Raw genomic sequence first — 17,358 nt, 5'->3', positions numbered from 1 at the left:
TCTTCAAAAAGAGACAGTTGTTCTTTAAAGATAGACAGTTCTTCAAAGAGAGACAGTTGTTCTTTAAAGAGAGACAGCCTGTTCTTTAAAGAGAGACAGTTGTTCTTTAAAGAGAGACAGCCTGTTCTTTAAAGAGAGACAGTTGTTCTTTAAATAGGGACAGTGGTTATTTAAAGAGAGACTGTTGTTCTTTAAAGAGATACAGTGGCTCTTAAAAGAGAGACAGCCTGTTCTTTAAAGAGAGACAGTGTTTCTTTAAAGAGAGACAGTGGTTATTTAAAGAGAGACAGCCTGTTCTTTAAAGAGAGACAGTCGTTATTTAAAGAGAGAAAGCCTGTTCTATAAAGAGAGACAGTGGTTCTTCAAAGTGAGACGGTCTGTTCTTTAAAGAGAAACTTATTGTTTTTTAAATTCCTGTTTAATCTCTTATATTTGATCAGTTATGTGTTTTGTCTTTAAGATCTGGCTAGGAACAACAGATAGAAATGAGTATTTGCAGCTAACTCTGGCTTATTTACAGCAAGAAACTTGTTTGTCAATCAATGAGCATTGTCCCTATCAACTAAATAAAAATTATAACTTCAAAAAAAGGCAGTGGTTCTTTAAAGAAAGACAGTGGTTTGATCATGTATTAAGGTACACTCTTAGGGACACACCTCCTAACCACACATACACACCGCGTTGAGCTGGTACTATGAAGTACTCTGTGGATGTTGAGTACTACATGCAGTATTAATGGCGGAGTTGTGGTATTTTGGAAGAAGCTACTTTGTAAACTTGAGCAAATAATGATAATAACAAATTATTAAAGTATATTTTATATATATTTTAAAAATCACCTTCTATAAAACATTTATAAACCTCTTCTATAAATGTTATCATTTATTTGCCTTTTTAAAACATTCTGAAGAAAAGTAAATAATTATTATGAAACAATAAATAATTAAGTTACCCATTCATATGGCCGTCTTGAATGTGAAATGCAAAATATTTGCTAAAATATTAAATTGCATGATCCAGATGCTGTTTAATTCAGTGTGAAGTTTCACACTGAATGACTGACTGTAGTTCCAGTGTGAAGACGGTGCTATTTATCCAGTCCGACCTGTAGTTTTGTGTTGTAGTCCGGCGGGATGGCTGACCCAGCTCCAAACCTTTTTCCCAACGTAAGCCGCAAACCAGGTCTGCAGATATGGACCATCAACGTGAGTCTACCACCCAATTTGCTGTTGTGTGTGTGTGTGTGTGTGTGTGTGCGTATCTATGCGTGGCTCTGAATGGGTCACATTCAACCATTTGAAGAGGTGTTTAGAGATGCTAGTCTCTCCTCAGTAATGACATGCTGTGTTCCTCCAGAACATGGAAATGGTTCCTGTTCCGCCTCAGGGCTTTGGGAACTTCTTCGAAGGAGACTGCTACCTGGTGCTCTACGTGAGTACTGGTTCTGCTACCTGGTGCTCTACGTGAGTACTGGTTCTGCTACCTGCTGCTCTGAGTACTGGTTCTGCTACCTGCTGCTCTACGTGAGTACTGGGTCTGCTACCTGCTACTCTACGTGAGTACTGGTTCTGCTACCTGCTGGTCCGAGTACTGGTTCTGATACCTGCTGCTCTACGTGAGTACTGGTTCTGCTACCTGCTGCTCTACGTGAGTACTAGTTCTGCTACCTGCTGCTCTGAGTACTGGTTCTGCTACCTGCTGCTCCGAGTACTGGTTCTGCTACCTGCTGGTCCGAGTACTGGTTCTGCTACCTGCTGCTCTACGTGAGTACTGGTTCTGCTACCTGCTGCTCTGAGTACTGGTTCTGCTACCTGCTGCTCTGAGTACTGGTTCTGCTACCTGCTGCTCCGAGTACTGGTTCTGCTACCTGCTGCTCTGAGTACTGGTTCTGCTACCTGCTGCTCCGAGTACTGGTTCTGCTACCTGCTGCTCTACGTGAGTACTGGTTCTGCTACCTGCTGCTCTACGTGAATACTGGTTCTGCTACCTGCTGCTCTGAGTACTGGTTCTGCTACCTGCTGCTCTGAGTACTGGTTCTGCTACCTGCTTCTCTGAGTACTGGTTCTGCTACCTGCTGCTCTGAGTACTGGTTCTGCTACCTGCTGCTCTGAGTACTGGTTCTGCTACCTGCTGCTCTACGTGAGTACTGGACTCTATGTGAGTACTGGACAGACATTGCTGGTTTTTCTCCTTATGTATGTGTGATGTGTTCCTCTCTCCCTGTGTGTGTGTGTGTATGTGTGCGTGTGTGTGTGCGTGTGTGTGTGTGTGTGTGTCTCTGTGTGTGTGTGTGTGTGTGTATGACTGTGTTTGTTTGACTGTGTCTATGTGGTGTGTGTGTGTGTGTGTGTGTGTGTGTGTGTGTGTGTGTGTGTGTGTCTAACCCCAGCAGCGCTCTGCGGGGGGGGCGGCTGATATCCACTACTGGATCGGGAGTTCCTCCTCCCAAGACGAGCAGGGGGCCGCGGCCATCCTGGTGACCCAGCTGGACCAGAGCCTGGGGGGCAGCCCGGTGCAGCACCGCCAGGTCCAGGGGGCCGAGTCCCCCTCCTTCAGGAGCTACTTCAAGAACGGCCTCATGTGAGGACCCCACGCACACCCACACACACACACACACACGCACCCACGCACACACGCACACACACACACACACACACGCACCCACGCACACACACACACGCACCCACGCACACACGCACACACACACACGCACCCACGCACACACACACACACGCACACACACACACACACACACACACGCACACACGCACACACACACACACACACACACACACACACACACACAGAGACACACACACACACCCACACACACACACACACACACACACACGCACCCACGCACACACGCACACACGCACACACACACACACGCATACATGCACACACACATATGCATGCTCGTCTCCCCCCTCCCTCCCTTAATGCTGGTCTCCCCCTCCCTCCCTTAATGCTGGTCTCCCCCCTCCCTCCCTTAATGCTGGTCTCCCCCCTCCCTCCCTTAATGCTCGTCTCCCCCTCCCTCCCTTAGTGCTCGTCTCCCCCTCCCTCCCTTAATGCTGGTCTCCCCCCTCCCTCCCTTAATGCTCGTCTCCCCCCTCCCTCCCTTAGTGCTCGTCTCCCCCTCCCTCCCTTAATGCTGGTCTCCCCCCTCCCTCCCTTAATGCTCGTCTCCCCCTCCCTCCCTTAATGCTCGTCTCCCCCCTCCCTCCCTTAATGCTCGTCTCCCCCCTCCCTCCCTTAATGCTCGTCTCCCCCCTCCCTCCCTGAATGCTCGTCTCCCCCCTCCCTCCCTTAATGCTGGTCTCCCCCTCCCTCCCTTAATGCTTGTCTCCCCCCTCCCTCCCTTAATGCTCGTCTCCCCCTCCCTCCCTTAATGCTCGTCTCCCCCCTCCTCCCTTAATGCTCGTCTCCCCCCCCCTCCCTTATTGCTCGTCTCCCCCTCCCTCCCTTAATGCTCGTCTCCCCCCTCCCTCCCTTATTGCTCGTCTCCCCCTCCCTGCCTTAATGCTGGTCTCCCCCTCCCTCCCTTAATGCTGGTCTCCCCCCTCCCTCCCTTAATGCTCGTCTCCCCCCTCCCTCCCTTAATGCTCGTCTCCCCCCTCCCTCCCTTAATGCTCGTCTCCCCCCTCCCTCCCTTAATGCTCGTCTCCCCCCTCCCAGTTACAAGAAGGGTGGGGTGGCGTCCGGGTTCCAGCACGTGGAGACCAACTGCTACAGCATCCTGCGTCTGCTGCGTGTGAAGGGACGCAAGAACGTCACGGCGACGGAGGTACGTGAGGCCGGGGGCCCCCGGGAGCATGGGGGGCCACCGTGCGCCTTGGAGTCCCGGGAGCCTGGCGGGTCCCGGGGGCCAGCCCCTCATGGGGGCTCTGTGGTCCTTCTTAGAGCCACAGGAGATCAGTGCCCTGATGTTTGTCCAGCCATCATTGACACTGACATCGTAGCCCAATGAGCATAGAGTGGGTACAGAAGCCACTGTAGGAGCGGGGTAGACGTCGCACAATCCCAAACCAAAGTAAAGCAATCTGATTCGAAGTTTAAACAAAAATGTTTTATTAAATAAAGCTTCAAACAAAAATGATTTGTCTTGATAACTATACTTTTCAACAAACATTTGAGGTCAAAAAACTTCCCCGTCTCACTCTCGTTTGTCTCACATTCCCGCAGGTGAATCAAATCCCTTCATTGGCTGAATGAATGCAATAATAGAAATGACCTACGGAGGGAGCCAGACAGAATACAAACTCAATTTGACCATAGTTATATAAATGACTATTATTTCCATTCCATTATTGCCATATTTCCGTTATGGCTCCAACAGTGGGTGAGGACTCATGGTCTCAATGTGCTCTGGACCAGGTGGACGTGTCCTGGAACAGCTTCAACAAGGGGGACATCTTCCTGTTGGACATGGGGAAGAACATCATCCAGTGGAACGGGCCCCAGAGCAACCGCAGAGAGAAGCTCAAGGTCTGTGGTCACACTCCCCCCACAGGGGGCGCTGAACCCTACCACACGGCCTCATATACATGTATATATATATATATGTATTTATAAATATATATAGATAGATATAGATGTAGATGTATTTTATGGGCTTTGTTGTCCTGAAATAGGCGAGTAGAGAGACAGGAAATGGTGTTGAAAGAGAGGGATGACATCATAGCAGGTAGATAAAGAGAATGGTTCTCTCCTGGTGTCTACCTGGTCTCTACTGGTCTCTACCTGGTCTCTACTGGTCTCTACTGGTCTCTACCTTGTGTCTACTGGTCTCTACCTGGTCTCTACCTGGCCTCTACTGGTCTCTACTGGTCCCTGCTAGTCTCTACCTGGTCTCTACCTCTTCTCTAATGGTCTATACCTGGTCCCTACCTGGTCTCTTCTGGTCTCTTCTGGTCTCTACCTGGTCTCTACTGGTCTCTACCTGGTCCCTACCTTGTCTTTACAGGTCTCTACTGGTCTCTACCTGGTGTCTACTGGTCTCTACCTGGTGTCTATTGGCCTCTACCTGGTCTCAACTGGTCCCTACTGTTCTCTACCTGGTCTCAAACTGGTCTCTACTGGTCTCTACTGGTCTCTACTGGTCTCTACCTTGTGTCTACTGGTCTCTACCTGGTGTCTACTGGCCTCTACTGGTCTCTACAGGTCCCTACTGGTCCCTACTGGTCTCTACCTGATCTCTACTGATCTCTATCTGGTCTCTACCTGGTCTCTTCCTGGTCTCTACCTGGTCTCTAATGGTCTATACCTGGTCCCTACCTGGTCTCTTCCTGGTCTCTACCTGGTCTCTAATGGTCTATACCTGGTCCCTACCTGGTCTCTACTGGTCTCTACCTGGTCTCTACTGGTCTCTACCTGGTCTCTACTGGTCTCTACCTGGTCTCTTCCTGGTCTCTACCTGGTCTCTAATGGTCTATACCTGGTCCCTACCTGGTCTGTACTGGTCTCTTCTGGTCTCTACCTGGTCTCTACTGGTCTCTACCTGGTCTCTACTGGTCTCTACCTGGTCCCTACCTTGTCTCTACTGGTCTCGACTGGCCTCGAGAGCAGCAGTTGGATGACCTTTGAACGGTTCTGATTGGTCTGCTGGTGTCGTTAGGCATTTCATAGAAGGGTTCTGATTGGTCTCCTGGTGTCTTCAGGCGGTCTATAGAAGGGTTCTGATTGGTCTCCTGGGTTCTTCAGGCGGTCTATAGAAGGGTTCTGATTGGTCTCCTGGGTTCTTCAGGCGGTCTATAGAAGGGTTCTGATTGGTCTCCTGGGTTCTTCAGGCGGTCTATAGAAGGGTTCTGATTGGTCTCCTGGTGTCTTCAGGCGGTCTATAGAAGGGTTCTGATTGGTCTCCTGGGTTCTTCAGGCGGTCTATAGAAGGGTTCTGATTGGTCTCCTGGGTTCTTCAGGCGGTCTATAGAAGGGTTCTGATTGGTCTCCTGGGTTCTTCAGGTGGTCTATAGAAGGGTTCTGATTGGTCTCCTGGGTTCTTCAGGCGGTCTATAGAAGGGTTCTGATTGGTCTCCTGGGTTCTTCAGGCGGTCTATAGAAGGGTTCTGATTGGTCTCCTGGGTTCTTCAGGCGGTCCTGTTGGCACAGGACATCCGGGACCGGGAGCGGGGGGGCCGGGCCCAGATCAACGTGGTTGAGGGGTCAGACGAGGAAGACTCCCCGGAGCTGATGAAGACCATGATGGCGGTGCTGGGCCAGAGGAGTGGCCAGATGAAAGACGCTGTTCCGGACGACAGCCGCAACACAGCGCAGAACCAAAGCGTGAAGCTCTACCAGTGAGGACTGCACTACCCCAGACTCACCACCAGGGGGCAATCATTTCCTTTGGTTTAGATTAGTTTAGACTCCGTTTTATTGTCATTGTACAACTAGCATCCAACCAGAGAGCCCAAGGTAATATAAATGTATGAAATGTCATAATTAAGAACTTTAATTAAGAAGGTGTTTTTTTTGGTATAGGGGTGGAATCTGGGGCCAATCGTTCTAGTCCCCCTCTGACCAGATCGGAGGGCTTTGAGACTCCTCTCTCCCAGATAAATGACCCCCTAGTTCTGTTGGACCATTCATAGTAAAGAGTGTGTTTCCTCAGTGTGACGGACAGCAGCGGCAAGCTGGTGGTCCAGGAGGTGGCATCCCAGCCCCTCACCCAGGACCTCCTTCACTGCACAGTGAGCCTCTCCTCCTCCTCCTCACACACTCCTCCTTCTCCTCCCCCCCTTCGTCCTCCTCCTCCTCCTCCTCCTCCTCCTCCTCCTCACACCATGTGTCACATGTATCACAGCTCTCAAGTACATGTCAGGGTATTTCTTTCCTACATAATTAAATACATGGTGTGTTCTCTCTGTCGCCCCCCCCCCCCTCTCTCTCTCCTCATTTTCTCTCCCCCTGCCCCCCTCTTATTCTCCCCCCCCTCTCTCTCTCCTCATTTTCTCTCCCCCTGCCCCCCTCTTATTCTCCCCCCCCTCTCTCTCTCCTCATTTTCTCTCCCCCTGCCCCCCTCTTATTCTCCCCCCCTCTCTCTCTCTCCTCATTTTCTCTCCCCCTGCCCCCCTCTTATTCTCCCCCCCCCCTCTCTCTCTCCTCATTTTCTCTCCCCCTGCCCCCTCTGATTCCCCCCCCTCCCTAACTCTCCCTCTCCCCCAGGACTGCTACCTGGTGGACCAGGGCGGCTCCAGCCTGCTGGTGTGGAAGGGCGGCCAGGCGTCCCCGGAGGAGCGCCGCTCCGCCCTCAGCAGTGCGGTGGTGAGAGGCGGGGCTTCAAACCGACCTGGCTCGCCCAGCGGCCTCCTGGGGAACGTCGCCTGGATTGAGTTTTGAACGATTGTAGTCTCAGTATAAGCACATCTCCTAGCGTCTAGAGCCAAGATGGTCGCTCTGGGATGTGTTGTCTTCGTAGGGCAACTTTATTAAAGGGTCACATAAATAACGTATACCACATGACCTGGGGGGGGGTCTAAGTCAGTGTTTAGACAACACATCTCCCCTCTATAGATGGGCAATCATGGGATGAAAATATGATCATGATAAATTTGTTGTTTTTCCCATTACCATTAAATAGAAATATTCCACATTGTTTTGTATTACTATGTTAAACCATCGTCTGCCAAAGAAACGTGATACAATTGAATTGTGTCCCTCCTCTCCGCCCAGGGCTTTATCAAAGCCAAGAGCTACCCAGCCACCACCAACGTGGAGGTGATGAGTGAGGGAGCCGAGTCGGCCATCTTTAAACACCTGTTCCAGTCCTGGAGGGAGAAGAACCAGACCGTGGGCCTCGGCAGTACCTACAGCAAGGGGAGAATAGGTACCCCAACACACACCTCGAGCCCGCCCTGCACACACTTATGGCAATTTCCACAGACAGTACCACCTCTACTCGCCTCAACTTCGCCTGCCTTTTTTTTGCGTTTCGATCACCAGAATGAGGTTACTGGTACCTGGTACCTGGTATGTGTGTGTGTGATGTGTGTGTGGGATTGGCCCATTCAGGTGATTTGATGGTAAGAAGAACATTTAGGGAACCAAAGTAGAGTGTGGCGTCCAGAGCATCGCCTCGTGTTCACCACTAAGCCCCGGAATAGCAGCAGACGTTTTTAGAATTATTTACAGAAGCTCTTCCAATCAAAGTTCTAACATTTAGAACTATAACTCTGACACTGTCTCCCCCCTGCAGCCAAGGTGGAGCAGGTGAAGTTCAACGTGATGGAGCTCCACGCTCGCCCTGAACTATAACTCTGACACTCTCTCCCCCCTGCAGCCAAGGTGGAGCAGGTGAAGTTCAACGTGATGGAGCTCCACGCTCGCCCTGAACTATAACTCTGACACTCTCTCCCCCCTGCAGCCAAGGTGGAGCAGGTGAAGTTCAACGTGATGGAGCTCCACGCTCGCCCTGAACTATAACTCTGACACTCTCTCCCCCCTGCAGCCAAGGTGGAGCAGGTGAAGTTCAACGTGATGGAGCTCCACGCTCGCCCTGAGCTGGCAGCACAGCAGCGCATGGTCGACGACGCTTCAGGAGACGTGAAGGCAGGGAACACACACACACACGCACGCACACACACACACACACGCACGCACGCACGCACACGCACCCACGCACACGCACACACCCACGCACGCACGCACACACACACACACACACACAATTTCTCATCTAGCTACCCCTTACGTGCCCAGTTCACCCTCTAGTGTAAAGCTCATGGGCACTAAGGCAGCAACCCACCCTGTGCAGATCTGGCGCATTGAAAACGTGGAGCTGGCCGAGGTGAAGCCCAGCAGCTACGGACAGTTCTACGGAGGGGACTGCTACCTGGTGCTCTACTCCTACCGGATGTCCAGCAGGCAGCACTATATCCTGTACATGTGGCAGGTGGCTGCTTCCCACACCCTTACCCTCTCCAATCCTCCATTTATTCATGTAGTCATTCATGTGTTCATTGTTTTTAAACGTTTCATTTATTTCCTTGTTTATTTCCAATGTTTTGCTCAGCATTTCATCCTAGAGCGTAGTTTCGCAGGAGCTCTACAGCTAACGTAGCACATAGCGTGGGCTAGCATAGCACTGACCTGATTGTGTGCGGTAGGGCCGCCACGCCACCCGGGACGAGGTGACAGCGTGTGCCTTCCAGGCGGTGAACGTGGACAACAGCCTCCAGGGGGCGGCCGTCCAGGTCAGGGTGGTCATGGGCAAGGAGCCGCGTCACTTCCTGGCCCTCTTCAAAGGGAAGCTCATCTTGTTCGAGGTGCGCCCAAAACCACCGGCCATGTCCATATGCAAATACCAGTGTGTGTCTGGCTGTGTGTATGTGTGGGAATGTGTGTTTCTTTATTAATCTGAATGTGGGTACATATGCTCGGCCTTCATGTGTGTGTGTGTGTGTGTGTATGTGTTTGTGTGTGTGCATGCGTATGTGTACATGCATATGTGTGTCTACACGCGTTTGCGTGTGTGTATGTGTGTGTGTGTGTGTTTATGTGTGTGTATGGGTGTACATAATTATATTTGTATGTATGTGTGTGTACATTCCTATACGAGTGTCTCCATGTGTGTGTGTTTGCGTGCAGGGTGGGACGGGCAGGCCGGGCGTGGCGCCCCCCAGCTCGGACGCGCGTCTCTTCCAGGTGCGTGGGAGCAGCGAGCTGAACACCAAGGCCACGGAGGTTCCGGCACGCGCCTCCTCCCTCAACACCAACGACGTGTTTCTGCTGAAGACCCCCGCCACCAGCTACCTGTGGTACGGCAAGGTGAGCGCTCGTTCTACAGGTGAGCCCGCTCGCTCTACAGGTGAGCCCGCTCGGTTCTACAGGTGAGCCCGCTCGCTCTACTGGTGAGCCCGCTCGCTCTACAGGTGAGCCCGCTCGGTTCTACAGGTGAGCCCGTTCGCTCTACAGGTGAGCGCGCTCGCTCTGCAGGTGAGCCCGCTCGGTTGTACAGGGTGAGCACCTCTCGGTTCTACAGAGTGAGCACCGCTCGGTTCTGCAGGGTGAGCACTGCTCGGTTCTACAGGGTGGGCACCGCTCGGTTCTGCTCTGCCCCTCTCGGTTCTACAGGGTGAGCACCTCTTGGTTCTACAGGGTGAGCACCGCTCGGTTCTGCTCTGCCCCTCTCGGTTCTACAGGGTGAGCACCTCTTGGTTCTACAGGGTGAGCACCGCTCGGTTCTGCTCTGCCCCTCTCGGTTCTACAGGGTGAGCACCTCTCGGTTCTGCTCTGCACCTCTCGGTTCTACCGAGATGAGCACCGCTCCGGTTCTGGTTGATATGCGTGTGTCTCTGCTTACGTGTGTGGTTAATAGTTAGACGCTAGATACTCTGAAACTGATGGTGACTCACTCAGGGCTAAACCAAGACACAGACTGAGATGAAGCAGCGACCACAACAGGAAGCCTTGCGGTGTCGGTGGTGACTCTGTGTGTGTGTGTGTGTGTGTTTGTGTGTCTTGGTTCTGTGTCCCAGGGCTGCAGCGGAGATGAGCGCCTGATGGGCAGAGCCATGTCCGACGTGCTCTCCAAGGAGGACAAGCAGGTGGTGATGGAGGATCAGGAACCCGCCGAATTCTGGGTCGCTCTGGGGGGAAAGGCCCCGTACGCCAGGGACAAGAGGTACAGTCAACCGGCCACCTGACACTCTCACCGCTTGTTGGCTGTGGAGACGCTTCCTGGGAGAAAATAGATCTAGAACAGCTTGATCAGGTCCAAAAAGATTAAGACATGTGAGTCCCTGTGTCCATTTAGCTGACAGCCCTTGTTTGGCCCTGCCTAGCTCGGCCTGCCTCAACCTGCCTCCCTCCAATGAGCTATGATGTGTTTTCTGCATTGCCTTTCGGACAGGTCTCGAGACTGTATTACTAACACATTGGTGAACTACAAAGGTCTATGTCTCCCATAGAACCAAACATCCGTCTTTTCCTGATGCTGCAACTTGAAGTTAGGTCAAAAATGTGTCAACAAGATGGAAACAGACGAGTTCCAGAAGGAGAGGGAGTGACCTTCATCCTGTCACAGAACACGTGCCTCACCACAAATAAGACGTGATGCTCTGGTCGATCTGCAGGCTGCAGAATGAGGAGCCGCTCCACGCCCCCCGGCTGTTTGAGTGCTCCAATCAGACGGGCCGCTTCCAGATGGAGGAGGTGTACGACTTCACACAGACGGACCTGGACGAGGAGGACGTCATGCTGCTGGACACCTGGGAGGAGGTGAGCTCCCCGCCGGCCTGAAGCCTCCATCCTGGAGGTCCTGTCTGCTTCTCCTTTCAGGGGAAAAGAAAGGGAGGCCAGCGCCTCAATTCATTATTAAATAAAGCCCAAAAGAGTTGTTATGTTTTATGCATGAACCAAACCTTTGTTCTCTCTCTCTCTCTCTCTCTCTCTCTCTCTCTCTCTCTCTCTCTCTCTCTCTCTCTCTCTCTCTCTCTCTCTCTCTCTCTCTCTCTCTCTCTCTCTCTCTCTCTCTCTCTCTCTCTCTCTCTCTCTCTGGTGGTCTCTGTCTCTCTCCCCCGCTCCACACTCTCTAGGTCTTCCTGTGGATCGGCAGCTCGGCCAATCAGCACGAGACCCAGGAGGCCGTCAGCAGCGCGCTGGATTACCTGAGGACCCACCCGGCGGGACGCGACCTTGACACGCCCCTCATCTCCGTCAAGCAGGGCTACGAACCCCCCACTTTCACCGGCTGGTTCAACGCCTGGGACCCCCACAAGTGGAGCGTGAGTAGGGGGTCCAAGGGTGGTCGGTGGTCAGGAGGATGTTGGACTCCCAGCAGAAAGGCTCTGGGTTTGAATCTTCAAAGAGTCTAGTAAACCTGGCCTCACCCCTCCCTGCTGTGTTATGACATGGAGCTCAAAAATAAGGTTCAATGTAAGTTTGTTTAAAAGTGACATATTATACCACCAGGTGTGTGTGCGATTAGCCGTTACAAGCCGTTTTGAATTTCTGCCTCTTCTGACATCACGGGTGGGCGTGTTCACCTCGATGTATGCCGGATACACGCCAACTTGTGATGTCAGGAGAGGCAGATTTTCAAAAAAAAACGGCTTCTTATCACACTCAAACCTGGTGGTATGGTATGGTATATATATATATATATATATATATATATATATATATATATATATATATTGTGGCAGCACGGGAAGGACGAGACGGGAGCCCAGGTTGAACAATTATGCAGTTCCGTGCCCCATACACCGCACGACTACGGACTGCCTTTATTAACAACCGAACGTAACAGAAACACGGGACACCTGACCAACACACACAACACTCTCACTAATGGTGCCGATCACACTACACATCACACAACAATGGAACAACACACAATTAACACACAACATCCCGAACCCATTAGCCCCAACAACAGAACAAATCAACAAAACCCCCTTTGTCAACTGACTACCCCAACCCCAACTCCCAGAATCCCCCGCGGCTCCGGAACATGGCGCCCACACCCGTGGTCGCCACAATATACATACATACAGTGGGGCAAAGAAGTATTTAGTCAGCCACCAATTGTGCAAGTTCTCCCACTTAAAAAGATGAGAGAGGCCTGTAATTTTCATCATAGGTAAACCTCAGCTATGAGAGACAAAATGAAAAAAAAAATCCAGAAAATCACATTGTCTGATTTTTTAAGAATTTATTTGCAAATTATGGTGGAAAATAAGTATTTGGTCACCTACAAACCAGCAAGATTTCTGGCTGTCACAGACCTGTAACTTCTTCTTTAAGAGGCTCCTCTGTCCTCCACTCGTTACCTGTATTAATGGCACCTGTTTGAACTCCTTATCAGTATAAAAGACACCTGTCCACAACCTCAAACAGTCACACTCCAAACTCCACTATGGCCAAGACCAAAGAGCTGTCAAAGGACACCAGAAACACAATTGTAGACCTGCACCAGGCTGGGAAGTCTGAATCTGCAATAGGTAAGCAGCTTGGTGTGAAGAAATCAACTGTGGGAGCAATTATTAGGAAATGGAATACATACAAGACCACTGATAATCTCCCTCGATCTGGGGCTCCACGCAAGATCTCAACCTGTGGGGTCAAAATGATCACAAGAACGGTGAACAAAAATCCCAGAACCACACGGGGGGACCTAGTGAATGACCTCCAGAGAGCTGGGACCAAAGTAACAAAGGCTACCATCACTAACACACTACGCCGCCAGGGACTCAAATCCTGCAGTGCCAGACATGTCCCCCTGCTAAAGCCAGTGCATGTCCGGGCCCGTTTGAAGTTTGCTAGAGAGCATTTGGATGATCCAGAACAGGATTGGGAGAATGTCATATGGTCAGATGAAACCAAAATAGAACTTTTTGGTAAAAACTCAACTCGTCGTGTTTGGAGGAGAAAGAATGCTGAGTTGCATCCAAAGAACACCATACCTACAGTGAAGCATGGGGGTGGAAACATCATGCTTTGGGGCTTTTTTTCTGCCAAGGGACTAGGACGTCTGATCCGTGTGACGGAAAGAATGAATGGGGCCATGTATCGTGAGATTTTGAGTGAAAACCTCCTTCCATCAGCAAGGGCACTGAAGATGAAACGTGGCTGGGTCTTTCAGCATGACAATGACCCCAAACACACCGCCCGGGCAACGAAGGAGTGGCTTCGTAAGAAGCATTTCAAGGTCCTGGAGTGGCCTAGCCAGTCTCCAGATCTCAACCCCATAGAAAATTTTTGGAGGGAGTTGAAAGTCTGTGTTGCCCAGCGAAGGCCCAAAAACATCACTGCTCTAGAGGAGATCTGCATGGAGGAATGGGCCAAAATACCAGCAGCAGTGTGTGAAAACCTTGTAAAGACTTACAGAAAACGTTTGACCTCTGTCATTGCCAACAAAGGGCATGTAACAAAGTATTGAGATGACCTTTTGTTATTGACCAAATACTTATTTTCCACCATCATTTGCAAATAAATTCTTTAAAAATCAGACAATGTGATTTTTCTAGAATTTCTTTTTTTCATTTTGTCTCTCATAGCTGAGGTATACCTATGATGAAAATTACAGGCCTCTCTCATCTATTTAAGTGGGAGAACTTGCACAATTGGTGGCTGACTAAATACTTTTTTTCCCCACTGTGTATATATATATATATATATAGATGTCACCCTTAAGATAAAAGGCTCTCCTAAAGACTCAATAGCGAGGAGTGATCCTCCTCATCTCATCTTCCAAACCACTTATCCGGGGTCTGCTTGCGGGGGCAGCAGCTCTTCCATTACCCGGACCAGCTCTGACAGGGGGATCTCGAGGTGTTCCCAGGCCAGTGTTGAGATACCATTTCTCCCCCTAGTCCTGGGTCTTCCCCGAGGCCTCCTCCTCACTGGTCGTGCCTGGAACACCTCCCAAGGGAGGCGCCCAGGGGGCATCCTCACCAGATGAACCACCTCAACGGACTCCTTTCTAGGCAGAGGACAGCAGCGGCTCTAATCTGAGTTCCTCACGGATGGCTGAGCCCCACACCTTGTCCCTAAGGAGACCCCAGCCAGGATTGATCCAAGCGTACTAACCACGCTTGGATCGATCCTTTACCACAATTTTAACCATGTGACCAACACTCATAGTATTCTTATCACCTCACATGGATGTCCAGGATGATGAAACAGGGAAACACGCAGAACACAGTGTGAGAGCATTGGGGAAAACGAATATTGAAGTGTCTGTGCAGGTGTTTATTAGTTCTGTATATCTGCTGCATTATAACTGATCATACTAACTGAGCAGAAGCCCTGGTGTCTCAACAGGGAGGGAACTCCTATGAGCAGATGAAGAAGGAGCTGAGTGATGCAGGGTCCGTGATCACTGTCGTAAGTGATGGAATAACCCTAACGCTAACGGGAGCGTACCTATGTTCCCCGGGTTCTATGTTCCCCGGGTCCTATGTTCCCCGCTTTGTATGTGCCCGGGGAACATAGGACCCTGTGAGCAAATCTTTTTTTCGTAGGATGGGGGGGCAAGTAGGCTACCGCCTTTTTCGCCTCTGATTCGCCTGTGATTGGTTAGAATGTCTCTCCTCCGATTGGTTATGGTTAGGGTTGGGTTTAGGGTTAACCCTCACCCTAACCTAACCCTAACCATAACCCTAAACCTGACCCTAACCCTTTGCACCCGGGGAACATAGGACCTGGGGAACATAGGGATGACCCCACGCTAACGCTAACACTATCAATTACACTTACCCTAATGCTAACCCTAACAGTAACGCTAACTCTAACGCTAACCCTAACCCAAACGCTAACCCTAACGCTAACGCTAAAACTAACGCTAACACAAACGCTAACCCTAATGCTAACACTAACACTTAATTCTAACGTTAACTCTAACCCTAACGCTATCCCTAATGCTAACACTAACCATAACATTAACGCTAACCGTAACGCTAACCCTAAAGCTAACCCTAACGCTAACCCTAACCCTAACCCTAACGCTAACGCTATTGCTAACACTATCGCTAACACTAATGCTAACGCTAACCCTAGCCCTAATTATTCCCCAGTCATGTACCTCAGTCATCACCCATCTGATACTTCTGTTCCACCTTCTTGTGTTTGCAGGACCTCAACAAAGCCAATCTGAGTAAGAACCCCGTTGGGTTTACAAACGGGAATGGGAGCTTGTCATACAGCTCCCCGGGGGGCCCAGTAGGTACCCCTCCAGGTTACATGACCCAAGGGGGAAGGCTGTCCCCAAGAGCCTCCAGTCCGGCTGACCCATCCAGCCCATCCAGTCAGAGGGCCAAGTCAAGCCTCTCTATGAACCTGTCCCCGGGATCACGGCCAGGGTCAGTGTATGGGACAGGGGCTGTTTCAGGGCAAGGGTCAGGGCAAGGGTCAGGGTATGGGACCAGGGTTGTATCAGGATCAGGGCAAGGATCAGGGGTTGTCTCCGGATACGGGTTAGTGCAAGGATCAGGGCTAGGGTCAGGGTACGGGTCAGGGTCTGTTTCAGGGCAAGGATCAGGGCAGGGGTCAGGGAATATGTCAGGGTACAGGACAGAGGTTAGTTCAGGGTTCAGTTCAGGAAATGGATCAGGGATTGGGTCAGAGATTGGGTCAGGGACAGGACCAGGGTATGGATCAGGGGCTGGAACAGGGTCTGGGCCTGGTAACGGATCAGGGCCAGGCTATGGATCAGGGGCTGGAACAGGGCCAGGGTATGGATCAGGGGCTGGAACAGGACCAGGGTATGGATCAGGGGCTGGAACAGGACCAGGGTATGGATCAGGGGCTGGAACAGGGCCAGGGTGTGGATCAGGGGCTGGAACAGGGCCAGGGTATGGATCAGGGGCTGGAACAGGACCAGGGTGCGGTTCAGGGGTTGTGTCAGGGTACAGGTCAGGCAGCGACGCCCCCCAGTCCCCCACCCCAGCAGGCAGCACAATGTTCTCCTGCTACTCCAGGGGCTTGAACTGGGACCCCCAGACAGAGGAGTCCTCTGGGGGCTCCCAGCATCACGTGGCCCCTGAGCACCTGGTCAACCGGCAGCCGGAGGAGATGCCCCAAGGAGTGGACCCCAGGCAGAAAGAGGTGCGCACTGTGTTAGGGAACCTAGATCAGTTATGGACCTGGTTCAGAAGAGATCAGGATCCGTTATCAATATATCCACATTCATGTTATGAATATGGATCCGTTTTCGCAATGGATCTTTTTAACAATTCATCAGCTTTAACGCTTCCACCCCGCGTCCTTGTGTTTAGAGAAACCCAAAAAGGTCAAAGGTGGAGTGCGGCAGCCACCAAGGTGGTGTGTAGCACAGACCTTTGCTAGAGTTATGAATTGGGATCAGTTATCCATTATCAATGTGGATCATTTATGAATCTGGTTCCATTTGAATCTGGATCATTTTTGGATCTCTGAATCAAACACAAACAGAGCAGGCTGCTGCAGCCCGGTGTGGAGAGGTGTACGCTAGGAAAGGCTCTGTGGTTGCTAAGGGGCCAGGGGTCCAACCCCCAGTAGTGATGTAGCACAGCACTAAAGGGGTCAACCAAACATCAGGGGTCAGGCTATCCAATCCTAGCATGCTGTAAGGAAAATGCATCCAAGATGTAGCCCAGACCCTGGTGTTGTTTGTAAATCTTTGAGTGTGTTGTTTGTCTGTTGCCAGATGTACCTCTCTGATGTGGACTTCGAAAACCTGTTGGGCACCAACCGCGCTGACTTCCTACGCCTGCCAGCATGGCGTCAGAGCGACTTGAAGAAGAAGGCGGGGCTTGTTTAGACAGGAGGCGATTGGTTGCACAGTGGGTTGGTGTAAAAGGAAAACCCCCGAGCTTAGTATAGCAGTTAGCTTTATGAACAAACTCCAGTTCCCTAGATTAGAATAGATGTATGTTG

General features: G+C 51.1%; 1 protein-coding gene across 1 annotated transcript; it reads left to right on the top strand.

Annotated features, from left to right (window-relative positions):
- Positions 1-1,078: 1,078 nt before the first annotated feature.
- Positions 1,079-17,242, top strand: vill (villin-like; the record flags this gene model as incomplete). The annotated part of the gene is made up of 20 exons (XM_079754373.1): positions 1,079-1,205; positions 1,357-1,431; positions 2,390-2,580; positions 3,682-3,790; positions 4,381-4,491; positions 6,094-6,299; positions 6,614-6,692; positions 7,168-7,266; positions 7,675-7,828; positions 8,450-8,550; positions 8,756-8,893; positions 9,108-9,266; positions 9,589-9,768; positions 10,479-10,624; positions 11,076-11,220; positions 11,538-11,726; positions 14,767-14,829; positions 15,577-16,205; positions 16,356-16,548; positions 17,129-17,242. The coding sequence occupies exons 1-20, from the start codon at positions 1,134-1,136 to the stop codon at positions 17,240-17,242; spliced, it is 3,153 nt and encodes a 1,050-aa protein (XP_079610499.1). The 5' UTR covers positions 1,079-1,133.
- Between the last annotated feature and the right edge of the window lie 116 nt (positions 17,243-17,358).

This window comes from Pollachius pollachius, assembly GCF_949987615.1.
Source record: "Pollachius pollachius genome assembly, chromosome: 17".
Lineage (NCBI taxonomy): Eukaryota > Metazoa > Chordata > Actinopteri > Gadiformes > Gadidae > Pollachius > Pollachius pollachius.
Note: the sequence above shows the minus strand (reverse complement) of the source record. Positions and strands in the feature narration are given on the sequence as shown.